This window comes from Vombatus ursinus, unplaced genomic scaffold (genome assembly GCF_900497805.2).
Source record: "Vombatus ursinus unplaced genomic scaffold, bare-nosed wombat genome assembly UNPS02015106.1, whole genome shotgun sequence".
NCBI lineage: Eukaryota > Metazoa > Chordata > Mammalia > Diprotodontia > Vombatidae > Vombatus > Vombatus ursinus.
In genome coordinates, this window is record NW_020954884.1 from 442,760 (window position 1) to 461,968 (window position 19,209).

The following is a 19,209-nucleotide window of genomic DNA, read 5'->3' on the forward strand; positions in this document are numbered from 1 at the left end:
ACCTTGTGTCCTCCTCAGCTCTTGCCTTCATACTTGGGGATTTTGGCATACATATTAACTCTCCCTCAAGTACCCTAACCATTTACTTCTTCAGCCTACTTACCATGACCTCCTTTCCCCTACCTTAGCCATACACAGGTGATTCATAGCCTTGATCATGCTATCACCCACAAATGCACTATTTCTGTGTTCAAGAATTCTGAAAGCCCCATATGTGACCAAAATGTATTGGCTTTCCACCTCTTCCTCTGCCTTCCCTTACAAAACCATGTTCTTCATTCACACTGTGACCTTTAACCCCTCAGCCCCTTAGTTGTCTCTCATGCCATCTCTCTTGTACTAACCACTCTCCCCTCTTTTCTCCACCTTGACCCTTGGCAAACCAATTCAGCTGTATACTGTCCTACACATGTGCTGCTGAACAAAGGCAAAAGGAATCACACAACTATTCTGATTGGATCCACTACAAATCTATGTTATACAATCTCAATTGGGCCCTTATTACTGCTGGGCAATCCTAATATACCTTCCTCATCAACTCATTGTCCCCCACTCTCCACAGCCACTCTTCCAAACCTTTTCATCCTTCCTCAGATCTCCCATGGCTCCCTCTCCCCTGACCCACTTAGTTGAGAACCTTGCCTCATATTTTGCAGGAAAATATTGAGACTATCTGCCATGAATTTCCTCATCTATCACTCAGATGCTTTCTGCCACTATCTTTGCTTTCACCTCCTGTCTTACATGATAAGGGGCTTTACTCCTTACCACGGCTAATGTCTCTACTTGCACAAGCGATTTCATCCCATCCCATTTCCTTCCAACAGATTGCCCCCTCTGGCTGCTAACATGTCCATGTATCCTCTATCCTCAAAAACCTTGATCTTTCCATCTCCAGTGCCTGTTAACCCTATAGTTTTTTTGTCCTTTGTGATTAAACTCCTTAAAAAGACCATCTACAATAGATGCATCCACCTTCTCTCCTCACTCTTTTTAATCCCTTACTATTTGGCTTCCACCCTCATCATTCCACTGAAACTGCTCTCTCCAGAGTTACCAGTGCCAAATCCATTGGTTGTTTCCTCAATCCTCATTCTCGTCAACTCCTCTGCAGCTTTTGATGCTGTTGATCTCCCCTTTCTCTTTGATATTCTTTTCATGACACCAGTCTCTCCTGGTTTTCTCCCTACCTATCTGACCTCTCCTTTCCTGGATCCTTATTCAGATCATGCCCTCTAATTTATATGCCCCATAGGGGCTCTCCTGAGCCCTCTTCTGCCTCTATACTACTTCACTTGATCTCATCAGCCCCCATGGATTTAATTACAATCTCTATGCTGATAATTCCCAAATCTACTTTTCTTGCCTTGACCTTTTTGCTGACCTCTAATCTCACATCTCCTACTGCCTTTTAGATGTTTCTAATTGAATATCCAGAAGAAATGTTAAGCTCAGCATATTCAAAATGGAACTTGGTATCTTTTTCCTGAAACTCTCCCTGCCTCCAGTCTTCTCTGTTACTGTCAGAGGTACCATCATCCTACCAGTCCTTCAGGCTCTCACAACCTAGGTGCCATTGTCGGTTCCTTACTGTCTCTCTTCTCCCATATCCAATCAGTTGCCAAGGCCTGTCGATTTCACCTTTGCAGCATCTCTCAAATACACCACTTTTCCTCTGACACTGCCGCCACTCTAGTACAGGCCCACATCCCCTCATATCTGGACTATTGCAGTAGCTTGCTGCTGGGTCTGCCTGCCTTAAGTTGATTTTCCTAAAGCACAGGTCTGACCATGTCACTCCCCACTACGCAGTAATCTATAGTGGCTCTCTATTGTCCCATTTTCTACAGGAAGCCTTTCCTAATCCTTCTTAATTCTAGTGCTTTTTATCTGTTAATTATTTCCTTTTTATACTGTATGTTGTCTGTCCATATTTATTTGCTTATTGTCTCTCCTATTAGATTGTGAGTTCCTTGGGAGCAGGCACTATCTTTTGCTTCTTTTTGTATCCCTAAGAGTGCCTGGCACATAGTAGGCACTAAATGTTTATTGACTGACTGCATTCATGTGCCTGTCTTCCCCTAGCCTTGAACATTTTTGTATATTTTGTCATCTTTGAGTGTGAAATGAGACTTCAAAGTTGTTAATTGTATTTCTTTTATTAGCAATTTGGAACGTTCTTTTGGATGCTTTTGATAGGTTGGGCTTTTGAAAAGTCCTTGTTCATATCCTTTAATAACATCTATTAGGAAATAGCACTTGTACTTATATATTTGTTATTGGTTTCCTGTATGTCTTGTACATCAGACCTCTCTCTGTCAGAGAGTTTTTCTATGAAAAATACCCCTAATCAAAGGCTACTCTTGTTGTAATAGTATTGATTTTAATTTTTTCCTCTGGCAACTGAAATGGTCTATTTATCACCTCTGTCTTTTGTTTATGAATTTTTCCCTTAGTTGCTTGTACAAGTATATTAATTTTTTATTTGCCTTTTATTTTTAAGTTGAGTATCTATTTGGAGATTATTGTGGTAAATAATTAATTGTGATAATGGTGTTAGTCTAAACTTTATTTCTGCCAAACTGCTTTCCAATTTTTCCAATAATTTGTGTTAGTAGAGTCTTTGCTCCACTATTTGAAATTATGGGGTTATTTAACACCAGGCTACTATGTTGGATTGTCTCTGTCTCTTATGAAGAATGTAACTTAATCTCTTGCTAGGGAAAAGTAAACAGAGGTCAGATGGCTTTTTGTCATAGATGTCAGAAAAGATATTCACTATTGAGTGGGAAGTTGGACTAAGTGGTCTGTAACATTCCGTGAAGAATTTTGTAGTCCTTTCTTTAAAAGAAGATTTAAACCACAGTTTTAACACCTTTACATTCTTTAATTAATCCTAACTAAACTACATTATTTTAAACTTGACAATTTTCTCTTTCTAGAGAAAAGAAAGAGGCAAAGGCAAGAAGAAGGTGAAAATCGAAGAAGAGTAAGTATAATATTTTAGACTGTTTTAGTAAGTATTAAATGAAAAGCACAGTAAGATCTTGTTAATTTGACCAAGTGGGAAGGATGGTACATATTAATAAAAATTGATTTTTTTTTAAATGATTAAATGTGTCTTTAAAAATTACATGTACATGTAAAAGGGTTAACAAAAGCTATTGTGTAGTAGAGCTATTGAACCTACGTTAAAAATATTTAAAATAAACATAGTTATGTATACACACCTATACAGGTGTATGTATACATGTACACATAGTTACAGGAGTAGCTTTGACCATTGTACAAAGTTGATGCTTTCTTACACACTAAATGTATTTGAAATTTTTTTATATTATTTGTTTGCTTAACCAGACTTTTCTTAAAATAGAAAAAGACATTAGTATTGCCCAGTCACAGTTACTACTTCCTAAAGGTGTATGTTTGGTGTAGAGAAGACTTAGAGAAAAGTGATAATTGTCTCTATGCTCAAAGCATCGTTGAGGGAGAACTAGGACATACAGGTACAAAATTCAAAGAATCAAATTTCAGCCCTAGCCAGTGATTGGATGGCCTGTCTCCATAGGTAATAAAGTTTCTTGTCATGTACAACGAGAGGATAAATACCAAGCTCTCAGGGAATCTGTGGAAATTATCCCTGAGCTGATTTGTAGGTTGAATTAGATGACCTCTAAGCCTTCTTTCACTTAAATTATATGATTCTAATCAGTGCACTCAAGTTAAAGAGGTTTATTTTGCAGAACAAGATTGTTCTCATTAGTGCCATGTGATTTTGTATTTCTAGAGCACTATAGTTTTCCTGGGGAAAATAATTTTAATATAGTCGATATTTACATAATAATGTTATTAGAAGGTAATTATTTTGCTTTCATTACCTCATCAGTCTTAAGTTTTCATTTAGTTTTTAAGTAGTGTCTCTTACCCAAAGTAGGTAAACATAGTAAGTGGTATGTATTGTATTTTCTTGATTTTTTTGGAAAACATAGGAGTTGTATGGTTTGATACAACTCTAGTTGGGAAATACTTTTAAAACTATCTTACTTTGTAAGTATAAACTGTTTTTACTTACTAAAACCAAATCAAATCATATTTAGAGTAGCTCTTAGGCTCAAGGCAGTATGCTGGTTCTTTGCAAGGAAGGGAGAAGAGATCAGTGAGGTAACAATGTTATTTCGTTGGTACAGAGAATTCCTGGTATGTGAAGTCTCTCTACCTCTGAAACTTAGAGCACCTGCTCTTTAGCTTTCAGGGGTGGGGAACCTGCAGCCTCAAGGCCACAGGTAGACAGTCCAGCTCCTGGCTGCAGGGCCATGGAGCTTTGGAGGGGACAGGGGCACATGGAGCTCCACGATGGGAGGTGGTGGTCTTCAGAGCAGTCCACTTAGATTAAGTGAGAACTGGCTGTACTATTACAGTTTTCAGGCCTTTTCTCAGTTCTCATCTTTGACCTCTCTGTAGCCTTTGACATTGTTAATTACTTTCTCCTGTTTCTTCTCTCCAAGTTTTCATGATATTATTTGCTTCTGGTTTCCTCTCCTATGTGTTGGACGATTCTTCACTCTCCTTTGCTAGATCTTCGTCTGTGTCCCGCCTCATAACAGTGGGTGTCCCTCCAGGCTCTGTCCTGGGCCCTTTTCTCTTCTCCACTCTTTCACTTGGCGATTTTATCACTCCCATGAGTTCCATTATCACCTCTATGCTGATGACTTCCAGAGGTATATATCTCTTCCCCCACCCCAATTCTCTTCTGAGCTCCCATCCTGTAAGCACCTCAAACTGAACATGTCCAAAATTAAATCCGTTATCTTTGCCATAAAACCCTCCTCTCTCCCAGACTTCCCTATGAATGTGGAAGGTAGTTCACAAACTCATTGTCATCCTTAACTTCTTATTCTCATCTTTGATATCATATCAGTCACACAGTTTTGTTGTTTCTACCTTCCCAGCCTCTCTTGTATCATCCCCTTCTTTCAATTCACAAAGCCACCACTTTAATTCTAGCTCACATCACCTCTCGCCTAGACAATTGCAGTGGCCATCTAATTGTTATCCCTGTCTCTGGTCTCTCCCCCATTCCAGTCCATTCCCTAAATAGCTGCCAAAGTGATTTTCCTAAACCTTAAGTCTAGCCATGTCACCCCTGTACTCAGTAAACTTCTAGCCTCCCTGTTTCCTCTGGCATTAAAAATAAAACTCTTTGTTTAGCATTGAAAGCTCTCCATAACCTGGTCCCTTCCTAGCTTTCTAGTCTTTGTATGCTTTAGTTCTCTCCATATATTCTATATTCAAGCCATCTGTGCCCTTGCACTGGCTATATCTTGTGCCCAAAATGCTTTCCCCTCAGGACCTCTCTTGGAGTTCCTGGCTTCCTTCAGCACCACCCACAGGATACTTTTCCTAGTCCCCCCAGCTGCGAGTGCCTACTTCTCTAGTTACCGTCCATCTTCTCTGTATATATCTTATATTTATCTGTTGTTTCCCCTTCTAGAAGGTAAGTTCCTTGAGGGCAAACATGGTTTTTCACCTTTCTTTGTATCCCCAATACTAGACACATAGTAAGCACTTCATAAAACTCAGTGGACTGACAGAATGCCTTTCATGCCACGTGTATATATTTTAGTTAATTATACTTTTGATGAAACAAAATTAAGTTAATTTTTCTTATCTGTTTCAGTGAGTTATTTTTGCTACAGTTGTATGTTTCTTTTCAAGGAATGGAAAGAGCGTTATGGAAACAATCGAGAAGATTCCACCAGGAATAGAAATGTTCACACTGACCCGAAAGAGTCAAACTACTCCGAAATCAGTACTAACAGACGTAAGTGGCCTTGTGCTTCAACTTTAACAATCATTGCAGATGGTTGGAAGTAGCATTTTAGAACAAATTCAGGGAGCTGGGCTACAGGGTAAGAGAACCATTAGCAGGAGTGATCAGAGGAGCAGAAACCAGAGAATATCGGTATACTGACTTGTATCAACCAAGTTAGCATCTCTCCTAAGTTTTCAGATTACTTTATTTTCATGATTAATCTATTGGGGTTTTGCTTCATTTCCTTTTCTCTGTCCAATTGTATACTTTTAAAAAACAACAACACTGTGTTCTCAGTAAAAATAATCTAACTAATAAATTACTTAAATAAAATAGCTAATTCTGATTTGTGTTAGTGGCTTAACTACTCTAAAAATCTCTTCCTTTGCTTGGACTGCTATTAGTCATCCAAAATGATTTTCTTTGTGCTATATATTTTCCACAAAAGTCCTATTCTAATTTCTCATCCTGGTTTATTTAAGACGAAAGCCAAAAAAGCCCAAGCCAAGGCTGTCTTTGGCAACTGGAGAACCAGATAGCTAAGTTTGAAGAGGCACAGCACTGATGGAGCTGACCACCAGCTGGTGAGGGTTTTTTTTGCCTCATCAACTCATTTATCCATTTATTGAGACATGGAGAAGTTACCTCGGTAGGGAATCAAAAGAAGAAATACTCTGTTAAATGAAATCTTGGCCCTGAAATTATTAAGTTGCCTTACTTATAGTCTTATTCTGGTTTTAAGGTGCTATGCTATTGTATTATTTTTTTTTTCTGTTACTGTATTGTTTTTAGATGCAAAATTTAAGCCCATTGTAACTTAGACTCCACTCTGTCCTCATGCTAGGGGACTGTTATCCACAAATAAAAGAAATAATAATGTGAATTTTTTTCCCTCTTTACTTCCTTTTATAGCAGTATCTAAGTATACAAGATCTAATAATCGGACTGAAAGAGATAGAATTGAATTACTTCAGGATGCAGAACCTCTTGATTTTAATGCAGAAACGTTCACTGATGATCCTCTTGAATCTGAATCAGGAAGGTGAGTGTGCTCCTGTCTTTTGGCTGTAGTATTCACCCACTTCAAAGGGTTTTATTAACCTTCTGACTTAACTCGATTGACTTAATTGGATTTTCTACAGTATCCCAAAAATAGTTCTATTTTGTGAGTAATCAATTAAACTATTGAGTATCTACTTAATAACTACTACTTTAAAAATTATTTTTGAAATGTTACCTGTGAATCGAACAGAAATAGGTTTTGAATCTATGCAAATTTAAATTGCTACAAATTTGACCCAATTTTACTGTTTTGTAAATAAAGACATTGAGAAGTTTTTGTGTCTATTCTTTACCCTTGTCACAGAAAGTTTATTTTGTGTGGATTTAACAGAAAATAAAGATGAGTTTTGTTTCCTTTTTAAAATGGATTTTTGGTAGTGGAATGAATACTTTAGTAATTGCTTTTTATCAAATGATCTATAAAGTAAAAAAGGCACTCACTCAGAGCCACTGCAAAGATCTGGATTTATTCCACCTTTTGTTCGTTCAAGAAACATGCTTTGAAAATGTACTGTGTACATGTCTACCTTATTAAACAGCAGAAACAATGTAATAAGCACTTTTTCACTGAGAAGGGTTCTCTTATAGGGGTGAGGAACCTGCGTCTCAAGGCCACTTGTGACCCTCTAGATCCTCAAGTTTGGCCCTTGGACTCAATCAGAATGCTGCATCCAAGAACCTAGAAGGCCACATGTGGCCTCAAGGCCGCGGGTTCCCCACCCCTATCCTGTAACCCTGAGTTATTGTGACGTGCTCTAGATTGAGATGGTAGATGGAAAGAGAGAGTGTGTGTGTGTGTGTGTGTGTGTGTGTGTGTGTGTGTGTGTGTGTGTGTATGTGTGTTTGTGTGTGTGTGTGACAGAGAGAAAGACAGACACATTTGTGGCCCTTGTTTTCTTCAAAAAGTCCCTTATGTCAGCTTGCATTTTATCTTCTCCCAAAGGTAAAGTGAATTGTGTGTACCTTGCTATAATATGTCTCAGACAGAATAGCAAGGCTAATTTTAGGTGAAATAATGTAGGGTGAAGCAGCATTTTTCTGACCTATCAGAAAAAGGTCATCTTTATTGCACCTTCCTTCTGATTTGTTAGCACCGCTAAGTTGGTGTCTTATAAGGAACTAGCATATAGAGGTGTAAGGATGGCTTGTGTTTGCAAGCTCTGCCATACCTTTCTTCCACTGCTTTTACCTCTGCTGAAGAAAGAGGTGCCTGTCGTGAAGCATGGTATCAGCCTCCCCGTTGTAGGTACACACAAGCGTCCTGTGTACAAAAGAGGTCCAGTGTAGTGACCATTTGTCCCTGGTGGATTGCAGAGTTGTGTCCATTCATATTTTCTTAATCTTTTCTTTAAGGTTGGTGGGTCACATTCTGAGCCTTGCTTCTAATTGTTATCATTAATAGTGATTGTCATTCTCTGAAATTCTTAATTCTTAATTTTGTTTTATTGGCCAGGAGTGAGGGAGAAAATTAATTTTAGCAAAATATATATGCTGATAGTCTGTTGTACCAGATATTAATTTAAAGATATAGGCTTCTGACAATCAGAAAGAAGGTGCCGTGAAGATGACCTTTTTCTGATAGAAAACAACCCTGTACAAACAGGCTATATTCACGATAAATGGGGGGTGGGTGGCGGGTAACCTCAGAGGGAAGGCAGGAAGATTAAGGAAGAGTTGGAAAGGCTTTGAGCCGAGTAAAACTCAGTGTGAGACTTGAGCAAAGACAGAGGATCCTGGAGGCAGAGATGATATAGGAAAGCATACCACATATGGAGAATAAGCCAATGAAAATGCAGTCTGGAGATAGATTGTCATCTGTGAAGAACAGTGAAGCCAGTGTCACCAATTTCCAGAAGCAAATAATTTGCATAATGTATTATAGTGAGTGTTAAATTATAGCACTCCTTCCTGTTTATATTAACTTGATTATTTTTTTTTTCAAACCTGACTTCATAAAACCTTTCAGTTAACTCTTTTATGTTCTTTTTTTAGGTATCAGCCTGGTGGAAGATATCTATCAATGTCTCGAAGCAAAATATTTGATGACGTCTAAAGCTTGAAAATATTTAGGAGACGATTAACTGTTAGAAGTCTGCATGTCCAAGTTGTTTTTCATGTTGTAAAGTATTTGTAACATTGGTGTGCCCTCAGAACTTGCTTTCTATTGTGGAAGAAAAAAAGTCAAGTTAGGGTTAAAAAATAATACAGAACTTACAGCTTGTATAATAATTTATTTCTCATCAAGTAGTAGAGTACCATATTCTCACAGGATTTATTACATATGATGCAACTTTTTAATGTGTTCTCAGTGGATAATGGGAATGTCCATTTAATTCATATTAAAAATCAGTCCATGCAAAAACATTTGTGTGTTTCAGGTTGGTTGAAATGAATCTTTTTCTCTGAAAGGTAGTTTAAAAATAATAAGTAATATGTAACACATCTGTAGAACACTACAGTTCTTCTTGTCATTTGTAGCATATATTTTGTTATTTAAAAAGAAGATATTTTGTCAGCATTTTTCAAGGATAGATAATTGAATGGAGAAATCAAATGGTGATTATATTCACAGACCTCATATCTTAGAACATAAGGCTTATCCATGATTCACAAGAGCACAGTAATCTGCTTTAACTTTATATGCAAATAAATGTGTTTTGCATGTATAATTATTTTAATTGGCAACATTAGTACTTTTTTTGCATGTGTGATAATCAAGTGGTCTTTCCTTTTTAAGTTTTTGATAGTAGCTGGAAATCTTTGTATTTTTTTTTTGTACAGTTTTAATTTGATGGAGATGAGTTTAAATTTTCCAATTCAGTGCTTTTTTGTATTCTTAACTCCTGAGCCTTCTGTTCAAGGAAAAGTATGTGCGTTAATGGCAACTATTTTTGATATCCAAAGAACATGAAAAAGAGATCCGAGATTTTAACATGTGCCTGTGTAACCAGTAAAGCTTTTACAAAAGACACATGCTCTTTCCATTCAAAGAAAAAAAAACTAATACAAAAGATGCTGTAGATTAGGACTTACATTGTGGTTTATAAAATGTATCAAACCAAAATAGATTGTAAATAATTTATTGGGTAAATATGCTCATTTAAAAAAAATTGTTTTGGTTTCGTGTTTAAGCCAAAGTTGTGTTAGTTTTTAAGTCACCATCTTTATTTTGCAAAGTGAATATGAATGAGTGAAATCCTTGAAATATTTTCCACTCCTTACACAATTTAGTAGGTTATATATTTTTAGAAAAGTGAACTTTGCCCAAGTCATATTTCAAAAAAGCTTAATTTTAAAAAAATTAGTATTATGTAATTTTATAAATTTAGTATGATGTAAGTACTCAAAGGATTATGGTTAACCCTGTTATCTAGTTATTTTTAGTCAGTTTCTAAAAAGAGTGAAATTGAGTACATTCAGACTAAATAATAATGGGAAGGTGTGCCATACTATATTGAAGTAGTTTTAGGGGGTACTCTTTTTTTGAGTCACATTCTTCCCTTTGCAAAGTGTGGTTGGTCCTAGAGCGGTAAGCAGGAAATAATGATGCTTTGGTACTGAATGTAGTGCCACCATGGATTTTCCTTGGGCAAGTTGTAACCTCTCAGTGCCTCGGTTTCTTCATTTTACATAATGAAGATATTTCTATGTATCTACCTACCTCGCAAGGATAATGTGAGGATATTAGATTAACATTTATAATACTTCAAGTCAAAGAACTGTAGCTGTCCTTTTATCATCATCATCATCCTTATAAGTTATACTTGAAAGTATTGGGTAGAAAAAATGTTCTTCACGAAATGGACTCTCTTGTTTCCTTATTCTTGTGTAGAAACTGACACACCTCTCTGGCAAGACCTGTAGATATAATGTGGTTTTTTTTTTCCATCTATGTGAAAATAACTTGGTTATTATTGCTAATGTTTTCTATCATGTGGCTTTACTTTGGAAATTTTCCCTTAAATGTAGTGGTATTTCTTTTCAGGTTTTCTCATGAACTCCAAATGGCAGTGTAGACAGAGACAAAGGGGAAAAAAAATGGGGTTTTGGTTCTCCCACCACCACCCCCACACACACTACATTGTATTTTCTAATATCTGTGGTCAAAGGAGCATCACTGTGAAACCTTAAAGACAAAGAGGAGACAGTGTGGTGTTGCACAAAGAACACTTCCAGACCTAGTCCCAGTTCTGCCAGCTAACTAGCTGTATGACACTGAGCAAGTCACCTGAGTCATAATCAATGCTTGTTTATTGACTTCCCTTTCTCAGCCTCTGTTTCATTAGCTTTAAATCAGAGTGGTAGTACTAGAAGATCTTTATTTTGGTTCTATGGAGACCTATTCCTAATCTTGACTTGGAATTCCATTACCAAATGAATACCTCCTCTCCTCTCCTACTACTGGTATACAAAAAGGCACTTAATAAACAACAGTGATTAATCAGAGCTAAATTAAGCTTTTCAAGGGTTGCCTTTGACAAAGAATTTCCCATTTTAGTTAGGAAAATTAAGAAATATAGAGCATAGAATTAAATGCTGATAATAATAAATATTAGGATTATATGTAATTTGGTACATTTGGTCAAATTGTCAGTACCAAAATCTGAGTCACGTGTGATCTTCCTTGTTTTATTGCACCATAATGGGAAGTTCTTGAAAAGTTAATATATAGAAGAAAATATTTTTTTAAAACCACTCTACTATAATGTAATTCAGACTGTTAAATAGTTTCTGATTTTTATTTGATTATGCCTCAGATTCAGAAAGTAGTTATAGGAGCAAAAATTGGCAAAAAGCTGTTCTTCAGCCTCCCTATCAGAATGTAAGAGGTCTTCATAAACTTGAATCCCTAAATCCCACTTAAATGATAATCATAGTAATAGATTATATTTTATTAAACCTCAGATGTTAAGAGGTGATTTGGTTTTCTGAGGCTTACCCTACAACATCATTTTTTAAAACTGTACTGCTAGTATTTTTTTTTTAAATCTTTATATTATCTTTGTCCTGCTTACTTAGAGATGATTGTTTTAGAAATTATGTTCAGAACATTGAAGATTATAGAAAGAGCTGGGTTCTGGCTTCCAGTTCCACTATTTGAAATAGAAAAGGTACATTACACTATTGGATGACATTGTGCTACATGACAAAACTGAATGTTATTTAGGCACTTTAATGTGGATTTCTTCAGGCCACTAGGTTACTACCATAAAATATGATTGTTAAACTATATTATTTGAACAAAAATGCTTGGCTTACAAATAAAGAAAATGGTAATATTTGGATGATAATTTTGAGCCTTTTAGTTACAGTAATAATGCTTCTATTTGCAAAAAGAATGCTTTCTAATGATATTCTCTTCTTAATCAGAAATGTCATTACCAAAAATAAAAACATCTGTGATATAGGAAAACACATTTCAGGGTCCAGATTCCCTGTCTGCAACTGGTCACTCTTCCACTGATGCCCAGAATGAAGAGTAATTCTGCCTCTCTTGAAACTGTCTCTGGCCAACTGATAGACCATAATACACCAAAGACAGGGTGGCTCCTCCATGCTTTCTGGATGTAGGTCTCGGGACCCTTTCTTCAGAAGTATCTGGATACTGGTCTTTCCTTGAGTGGTTGACACCTGAGATTATTCCAGTGCCCCCAGGGAGCCAGTGCTGAAGAGGCTTAAACTTTCCCATAACTCATTCCATGCTCAAAAAGCTCTGTTCCCAGAGAATTTGTTAATTTAGATATCAGTATGATTTTTATTTTATTTTCAGGCATGTCTGGTTTATTAATAAAAAGGAAAATAAGGAACACTGCCATGTTTTCTCTCTCATTCTAAAAGAGTATATTTTATTTTCAGTAAAATTCTTAGGTTAAATAGTTAATATATTTATCTTGAAAATTCTCTTTTATGCAATGATCCAGTAAAGTAGAACTTGATCATATTTTTTGCATGTGTTTAGAAGTGCTTTACTTTTGCAGGACTGAGCATTTTTGGAAGTTATTGTGCAGCACGAGTTAATTGTGGTGGTGTTCTTCTCACTGTGGCCACCTAACGTTCCATATTTATCAGTATGACACTATCCAATGTCTTTGACATTTAGCATGTTAGGTTTAGGTTTTTATGGTGATTATTTCTCAGTGAAACAATGGATTTGCTTCTGACCACATTGAAAAGTGGTATGGAAATAAGGATTTTTCTGGTTTGAAAAGTACAAGCAAAATGCTGCACATTTGAAGGCTGGGGATGTATAGAGTTGCCTTTTAATTTCCTGCAGTCAGATTTACACTTATAAATTATATAATGACAAAAGTGCTCTCACATTGATGCTTTTATTTCTAGCATTTAATTGTTCTATTCCATTTTTGTAAATAACAGTATTTTGTTGTTTTCAAATGAGATTTTGAAATCATTTGACTCCTTCCCCACAGCAGTGTTCTGCCATTGTTAATTGTACCTCTAGCCTATCAGTTGTAGTAAATTAAGAGACTCCCTCCATTCTTCAGTCCTTTTTTAGGTTTACCAAAATATGCTGGGAATCTAACGTCTTGAATGAACTATGTTGGTTTTACTTTTTGTATTTTAATTTGAACATATGAAAATCAAATAAACTATTAGTTTATTCCTTCCAATCTGTAAATTAACAGATGTGTCTGAGCACATAATTTGTCAGTAGGTTAGCTATGATTTGTGTGCACAATGCCAATGTTATCTTCAGTCAGCTATTAATTACTACATAAAATTCAGTGACAGACTATCTCTCGCCTGATACTTCTTTTATTTTACTAGTTTCATATGATCTGAAAATTTGTTGGTTGGAAGTTTTACCTATTTGTGTAATTTCTGTGCTGTAAAACTTTAGTGTATATTCGATTTGTATTTAGAAAAGACTGTATTAGTGCTGTTTCTCAGCAGAGTAGCAATCTTTTGCCTTATCTCTGCATAATAGCCTTCCATTTTGGTTATGGCATACAATAAAATCAGTTTTTTTTTCCTGTACTATGTTAAATTATTGGTGATGTAACAGTTTTTTACAAGAATGTATATTTGATCAACTGTTAAAATATAGGCAATTGTAGACTTGCACGAAATAAAATCCTTTTCTAAAATCAGTGCTGTGCAACTTGGATCTCTCAACAAATGTTGCTAAATATTAATGTGCTTTTCAATTTGTGCTGTCTTTTAGGGCATACACGGGTTGTATTTTATCCCAACAAAGAGTTGATTTAAAAGGACAGTACCTGGTTTTCTACATTTCCCTCATGATATTTTTGTGGAATATACAAATACTACCCCCAATAAAATAGTGATTCTAAGAAAACAAAAATCCAAACCAGGTTTAGGCAGGCGAAACCATTAACTTCTTGTTGTTCCTTAGGCTTCCAGAGAGCAATATGGTACTAAGAAAATAGACATTAGAACTGCTACAGAGACCCCATAGTGTCCTGAGAGAATTAGTATTAGAGGCAGATGTCCTTTTAGACTGGTTTTGTAGTCCCCAAGTTCCTTTGAATCCTGGCGACAGTGAATAAAATAGCTATTTTTTTAATATATATATCTCTACCTGCTTTTAAAGTAACAATTCTTGGAGAAATATTTCCAGTATAGAACAGAATAATTTCAATTCAGCAACCATTAGACACCTGCTATATGTAAAGGGAAGTTTCCCTTTTCAACATAAAAGCTTAAATAAGTTTTAAATAAACTTTATGTAATCATTAAATTCGTTGTTCAGGCATAACTCTGGGAAACAAAGTACAGCAGAACAGCATGGCATCTAATAGAAGGAATCATGGTAGTCTGGAGGCCTGATTTCCAAGTCCAGCATTGGTACTCACTGGCTCTGAGTAAGTCACATACCCTCTCCAGGCAGGCTTTAGTTTCCTTATCTGAAATAGGAACATTGTACAAAATTATTGTACAAAAAGGTCCCTTCCTGGTCTGACAGTGACATTCTGCTTTTCTTCCTAGAGAACGATGTTTCTTAAGGAAAAGGAAAGAAAGCAGCTTCTTTCCTCTGAGTTTCATGTCTAGGTATGAGTCCTAGGAGAATCAGTCTTGAGTTGGAACCATCCTCTCAATAAAGCTCTCAATAAAGGGCAATGCCTTTGTGTTCTGAAAGGGGAAAACCAAGTCACATGGGAGAAATTGCTTGACTTATGTTACTTTTGGTTTGACCCTTGAGTAGCATCAGATGAGAATAATGATGAAAAGTTCAAGGCTGAAGATTTTAAGCCTCAAATATTCTTGATTGTCTAACTGGGAGATAAGGAAGGTATGATCTAGGGAAACTGCAGTGGGAGTGAAAAGGGACAGGAGATGGAGTTCAGAAATCTTTGAACTAGAATTGATAGAACTCTCCCTTCTTGGGTCAGCCTCAAGGCTTATGTTCTTTACCACTGTGGCATCACTATTGCATTTCTATTCTTTTGAAGTGGCAAGTGAAAGGAATTTACAGTACAGTAGCCAAACATGTTTAATAATTATTAAAGATACATCATCTCTCCTTACCCTTCCTATCTATGCACTCATCCTTTCAAAAAAAAAATTGATCTGATGTGATTGCAGTGTGAGCATTTTGCACACTTCAGGGACAGTAGTATAGAATATAAGCTCCCTGTGGGCAGAAATTGTTTAATTTTTTTGTCTTTGTATCCTCAGCACCTTGTACAGTCTGGCACAGTAGGCATTTAATAAACGTTTACTTTCCTTTTTGACTAACACCTAACCTACAAAGTATTTTTAAAAAAAAGCATTCAATGGCTTTTCTTCAGACTTACTGTCCTGTCCCTACTGAGCCCAGACATGCTTTGAAATATATTGTCACTCCTCACATTTCTCCCCCTCTTTCCAGGATATAAAACTATTTAATATTCCAAGCTAACCAGTTCCAAATCCCTTGCACAGGCCCCGGAAATGTGAGAGTGAGAACAATTTGGAAAAATTATTATTTCTAAGGGAAATTCCATGTGCTAATATTCCTTCTGTGTGTTCCAGCATCAACACAGCATTTTAAGCTTTTAAATGAGGCCCTCAGTCCCAGTTTGAGTTTGGAGTTTTTTAAGGCAAAACTAGGATGCAACCATTTTAAATATATAACATTTTATCTTTTGCCCAAATACGTGTTAAAATAATTGTTAACATTTTTTAAAAAGTTTTGAGTTCCAAATTTGTTAACCCTCCCTTTCTCCCCTCTCCCATCCCTGAGCCTGTAAGCAGTCAGATGTAGGTTATACATACACAATCATGTAAAACATTTCCATATTAATCATTTTGTACAAGAAGACTCTTAAAAAAAAGGAAAGAGAAAAATAGCATGCTTCAGGCTGTATTCAGACAGTTTCAGTCCTTTGGGATTGTCTTGGATCATCGTATTGCTGAGAAGAGCCAACTCATTCACAGTTATTCATCAAACAACATTGTTGTTACTGTATAACATTCTCCTGGTTCTGCTCACTTTGCATCAGTTCATGTAAGTCTTTTCAGGTTTTTCTGAAATCATCCTGCTTGTAATTTCTTATAGCACAATAGTGTTCTGTTACATTTATATACCACAGCTTGTTTAGCCATTCCCCAATTGGTGGGCAACCCTTCAGTTTCCAATTCATAGTCATCACAAAAAGAGCTGCTATAAATATTTTTGTACAAATTGGTCCTTTCCCTTTTGATGTCTTTGGAATAAAGACCTAGCAGTGGTATAGTGGGATCAAAGGGTATGCACAGTTTGGTTGCCCTTTGGGCATAGTTCCCAATTGCTCTCCAGAATGGTTGGATCAGTTCACAACTTCACCAACAATGCATTAGTATCCCAGTTTTTCCATATCCTCTCCAACATTTATCATTTTCCTTTTCTGTTGTATTAGCCAATCCGATAGGTGTCAGGTGGTTAAGAGTTATTTTAATTTGCATTTCTCAAATCAAGAGTGATTTAAAGCATTTTTTCGTGTGACTATAGATAGTTTTAATACAACCATTTTAAACGAGTTTTCATGACAACTACTATAAACTGTCTACCAAACTTTGATGCCTTATTTTTCCAAAGCATAGATTTTTTGTGTGATCATTTTTATTGAGTAATTACAGTGGTTACTTACAGATTTTTTTGCATATGATCAGAATGGTTATTTACCCTTCTTGGCAAGGACTCATCAAAATGAAAACTGGAATGAACACCATATTCACCACTGCTATTTCAGGAGGTTCATGTAATCCTCTCTCACAAAATCATGGTCTGTGCACCCACAAGTTCTCTATTAGTCTTGTGCTAAGGATTCTCCTGCCTTATAGGTACTACATCTTTCCATATCAATTCTGAGCAAGGCTAGTTTGGAGCTTCATAGATTTTAGTAATGGTTTTTCCATAATTTGAACTTTGAAAATAGCAGCAACTGACGTGGCCGAAGTTACAAAAGTAGATGGGGTCATAAAGATTCAATTCATTTCAACTAATTTGAAAAGTCTACTGTGTTCAAAGCGCTATACTAGGTGCCGGGGTTACTAAGAAGATATGAACTACACAGCTCTCCTCAAAATGAGCTTACAATTTAAAAGAGAAGGACAGTTATACAGATAAATGTGATACACCAGTAACTTTTTTTTGCTGCTAAAATCTTTATTATTTCACACGTAACTTTTTTTGTTCTAATCCATAATGATGATCATGCTTCTTGTGATCTACTCTAACTGGTACAACAAAGCAATAGGAGAGGGTTTTAGTGACAGAAAGGGTTGAGAAGTTAATGGAATGTTGAAATCTTCTGGTGAAATCTGATTCAGAATTCACTTAGATATTCTCATAGTCAGTGGGAGCTTTACTGACTCTTAAAGCATATGGGCCAATAGCAACAGGGCTAAGTGAGGCAACTGATATTTAGGGGTAGCTAGACTTATATAGCAAAATTCTATACAGCCTGCAGATGTTCCAGATGAGGATGTGTTTTATGGTGGTTCAAGATAAGGAAGAATGTTGTGTTATAGGATAAGGATTTAATTTTATGGTGTTTCAAAATAAGGAGAAAAGGACTTTAGGATGTTCTCAAGTTACAGGATGAGCCCCCCCTTCTCTCCCCTAGGAGGGACCTCACAATGTATTGGAAAAGTAACCCTTAATATTCTCCTTAACCCCTAGGGTGCCATATGCTGTATCCATATCACTTCCATTTTTCTTTTTCTTTTCATTTTGTTTTGTTTTGTTTTGTTTTGTTTTTATATGAGGCAATTGGGATTAAGTGACTTGCCCAGAATCACACAGCTAGTGAACGTTGTGTGTCTGAGGCTGGAATTGAACTCAAGTTCTCCTGACTCCAGAGCTGGCACGCTATCCACTGTGCCACCTAGCTGCCCCCTCATTTTTCTTTTTCTAACAGAATAAGATCAACAGAAGGATAAGAAAGATTTTGCAGAGTAAAGTGGAACAGAAATAGATTTGATTAGTGTATAAAGATTTGAACAGCAAAAGTAAGGCTTATACTTTGAGAGAAACAGAACATTCACAACATTTGATTATGTTCTAGGACACAAATTTGGAAAGACAAATTTAAATACTACCTTATAACTGATTACAGTTTTTCTATGACAGTAAATGTGACCCAGTGAGTTTCTTGAAGCTGCGAGTGGTGAAGTGGCCTAACACTGAATGACTATTAAGTATCAGAGATGGGAGAATAATTCAGCCCTTCATTTTAGAACTCAGCCTTCTATCTATTTGTGAAGCTGTCTCTAATATATTCAGTTTTTCTTTTCTTTTTCTTTTGGGTTTTTGTTGTTTGGTGGGGAGGAGGGTTGGTAGAGATTTTGCAGTTTCATCAATGCACATCAGCTAGCCTGTGACTTCACAGAACCACAAATTTTGCGATTTAGAAGGAACAGCTTTGGAAATGTTGAGGTTTAGGGGTTAGGGGTGCTAGGATCCCAAAATCACAATATGCAGGTGCTGCCCGAATGAATTCGACCCAAGCCTTCTTTCAGCCAAAGACAAAGTTTATTAGAATATTGTCATATTGACCAGACATTAAGGAATCTGAACATTAGTGAGCTATTGGCTAGATTATAAGAATCTGAGCCCCTTAATGGATCTTATATACAGAAAGACTGTGGGAGGGATCCAGGAGTGGCCAAGTAGTCTGGGGTGACTGAAAGGCTAGGGACCTGGACCAGGTGGCCAAGGGAGAATGGAACCTAGATACGATTAAAGGTGGGAATTGACCAGGGGCGTAACAGAACTGAATGGGCAATAATGAAAGGTCAGTTGATAGGATTATAGCCTCAGGCAAACGCCAGAGATTTGGGAAAGTCCAGGGATTCTCCTTTCTGGGGTCCAGAACCCAAAAACATGGTCT

General features: G+C 36.5%; 1 protein-coding gene across 2 annotated transcripts in view; it reads left to right on the forward strand.

Annotated features, from left to right (window-relative positions):
- The window catches only part of LMBRD2 (LMBR1 domain containing 2), a 59,173-nt gene extending 45,192 nt beyond the window's left edge, over positions 1 to 13,981 (forward strand). Inside the window, exons 15-18 of one of the 2 annotated variants that reach the window (XM_027846265.1) lie at positions 2,943 to 2,989; positions 5,716 to 5,821; positions 6,725 to 6,854; positions 8,867 to 13,981. In XM_027846265.1, the coding sequence (XP_027702066.1) occupies positions 2,943 to 2,989; positions 5,716 to 5,821; positions 6,725 to 6,854; positions 8,867 to 8,927 (344 nt within the window). In that variant the 3' untranslated portion in view covers positions 8,928 to 13,981. The remainder of the gene's footprint in view (positions 1 to 2,942; positions 2,990 to 5,715; positions 5,822 to 6,724; positions 6,855 to 8,866) is intronic. The other variant, XM_027846266.1, reaches the window with a different exon arrangement.
- Positions 13,982 to 19,209: the final 5,228 nt, after the last annotated feature.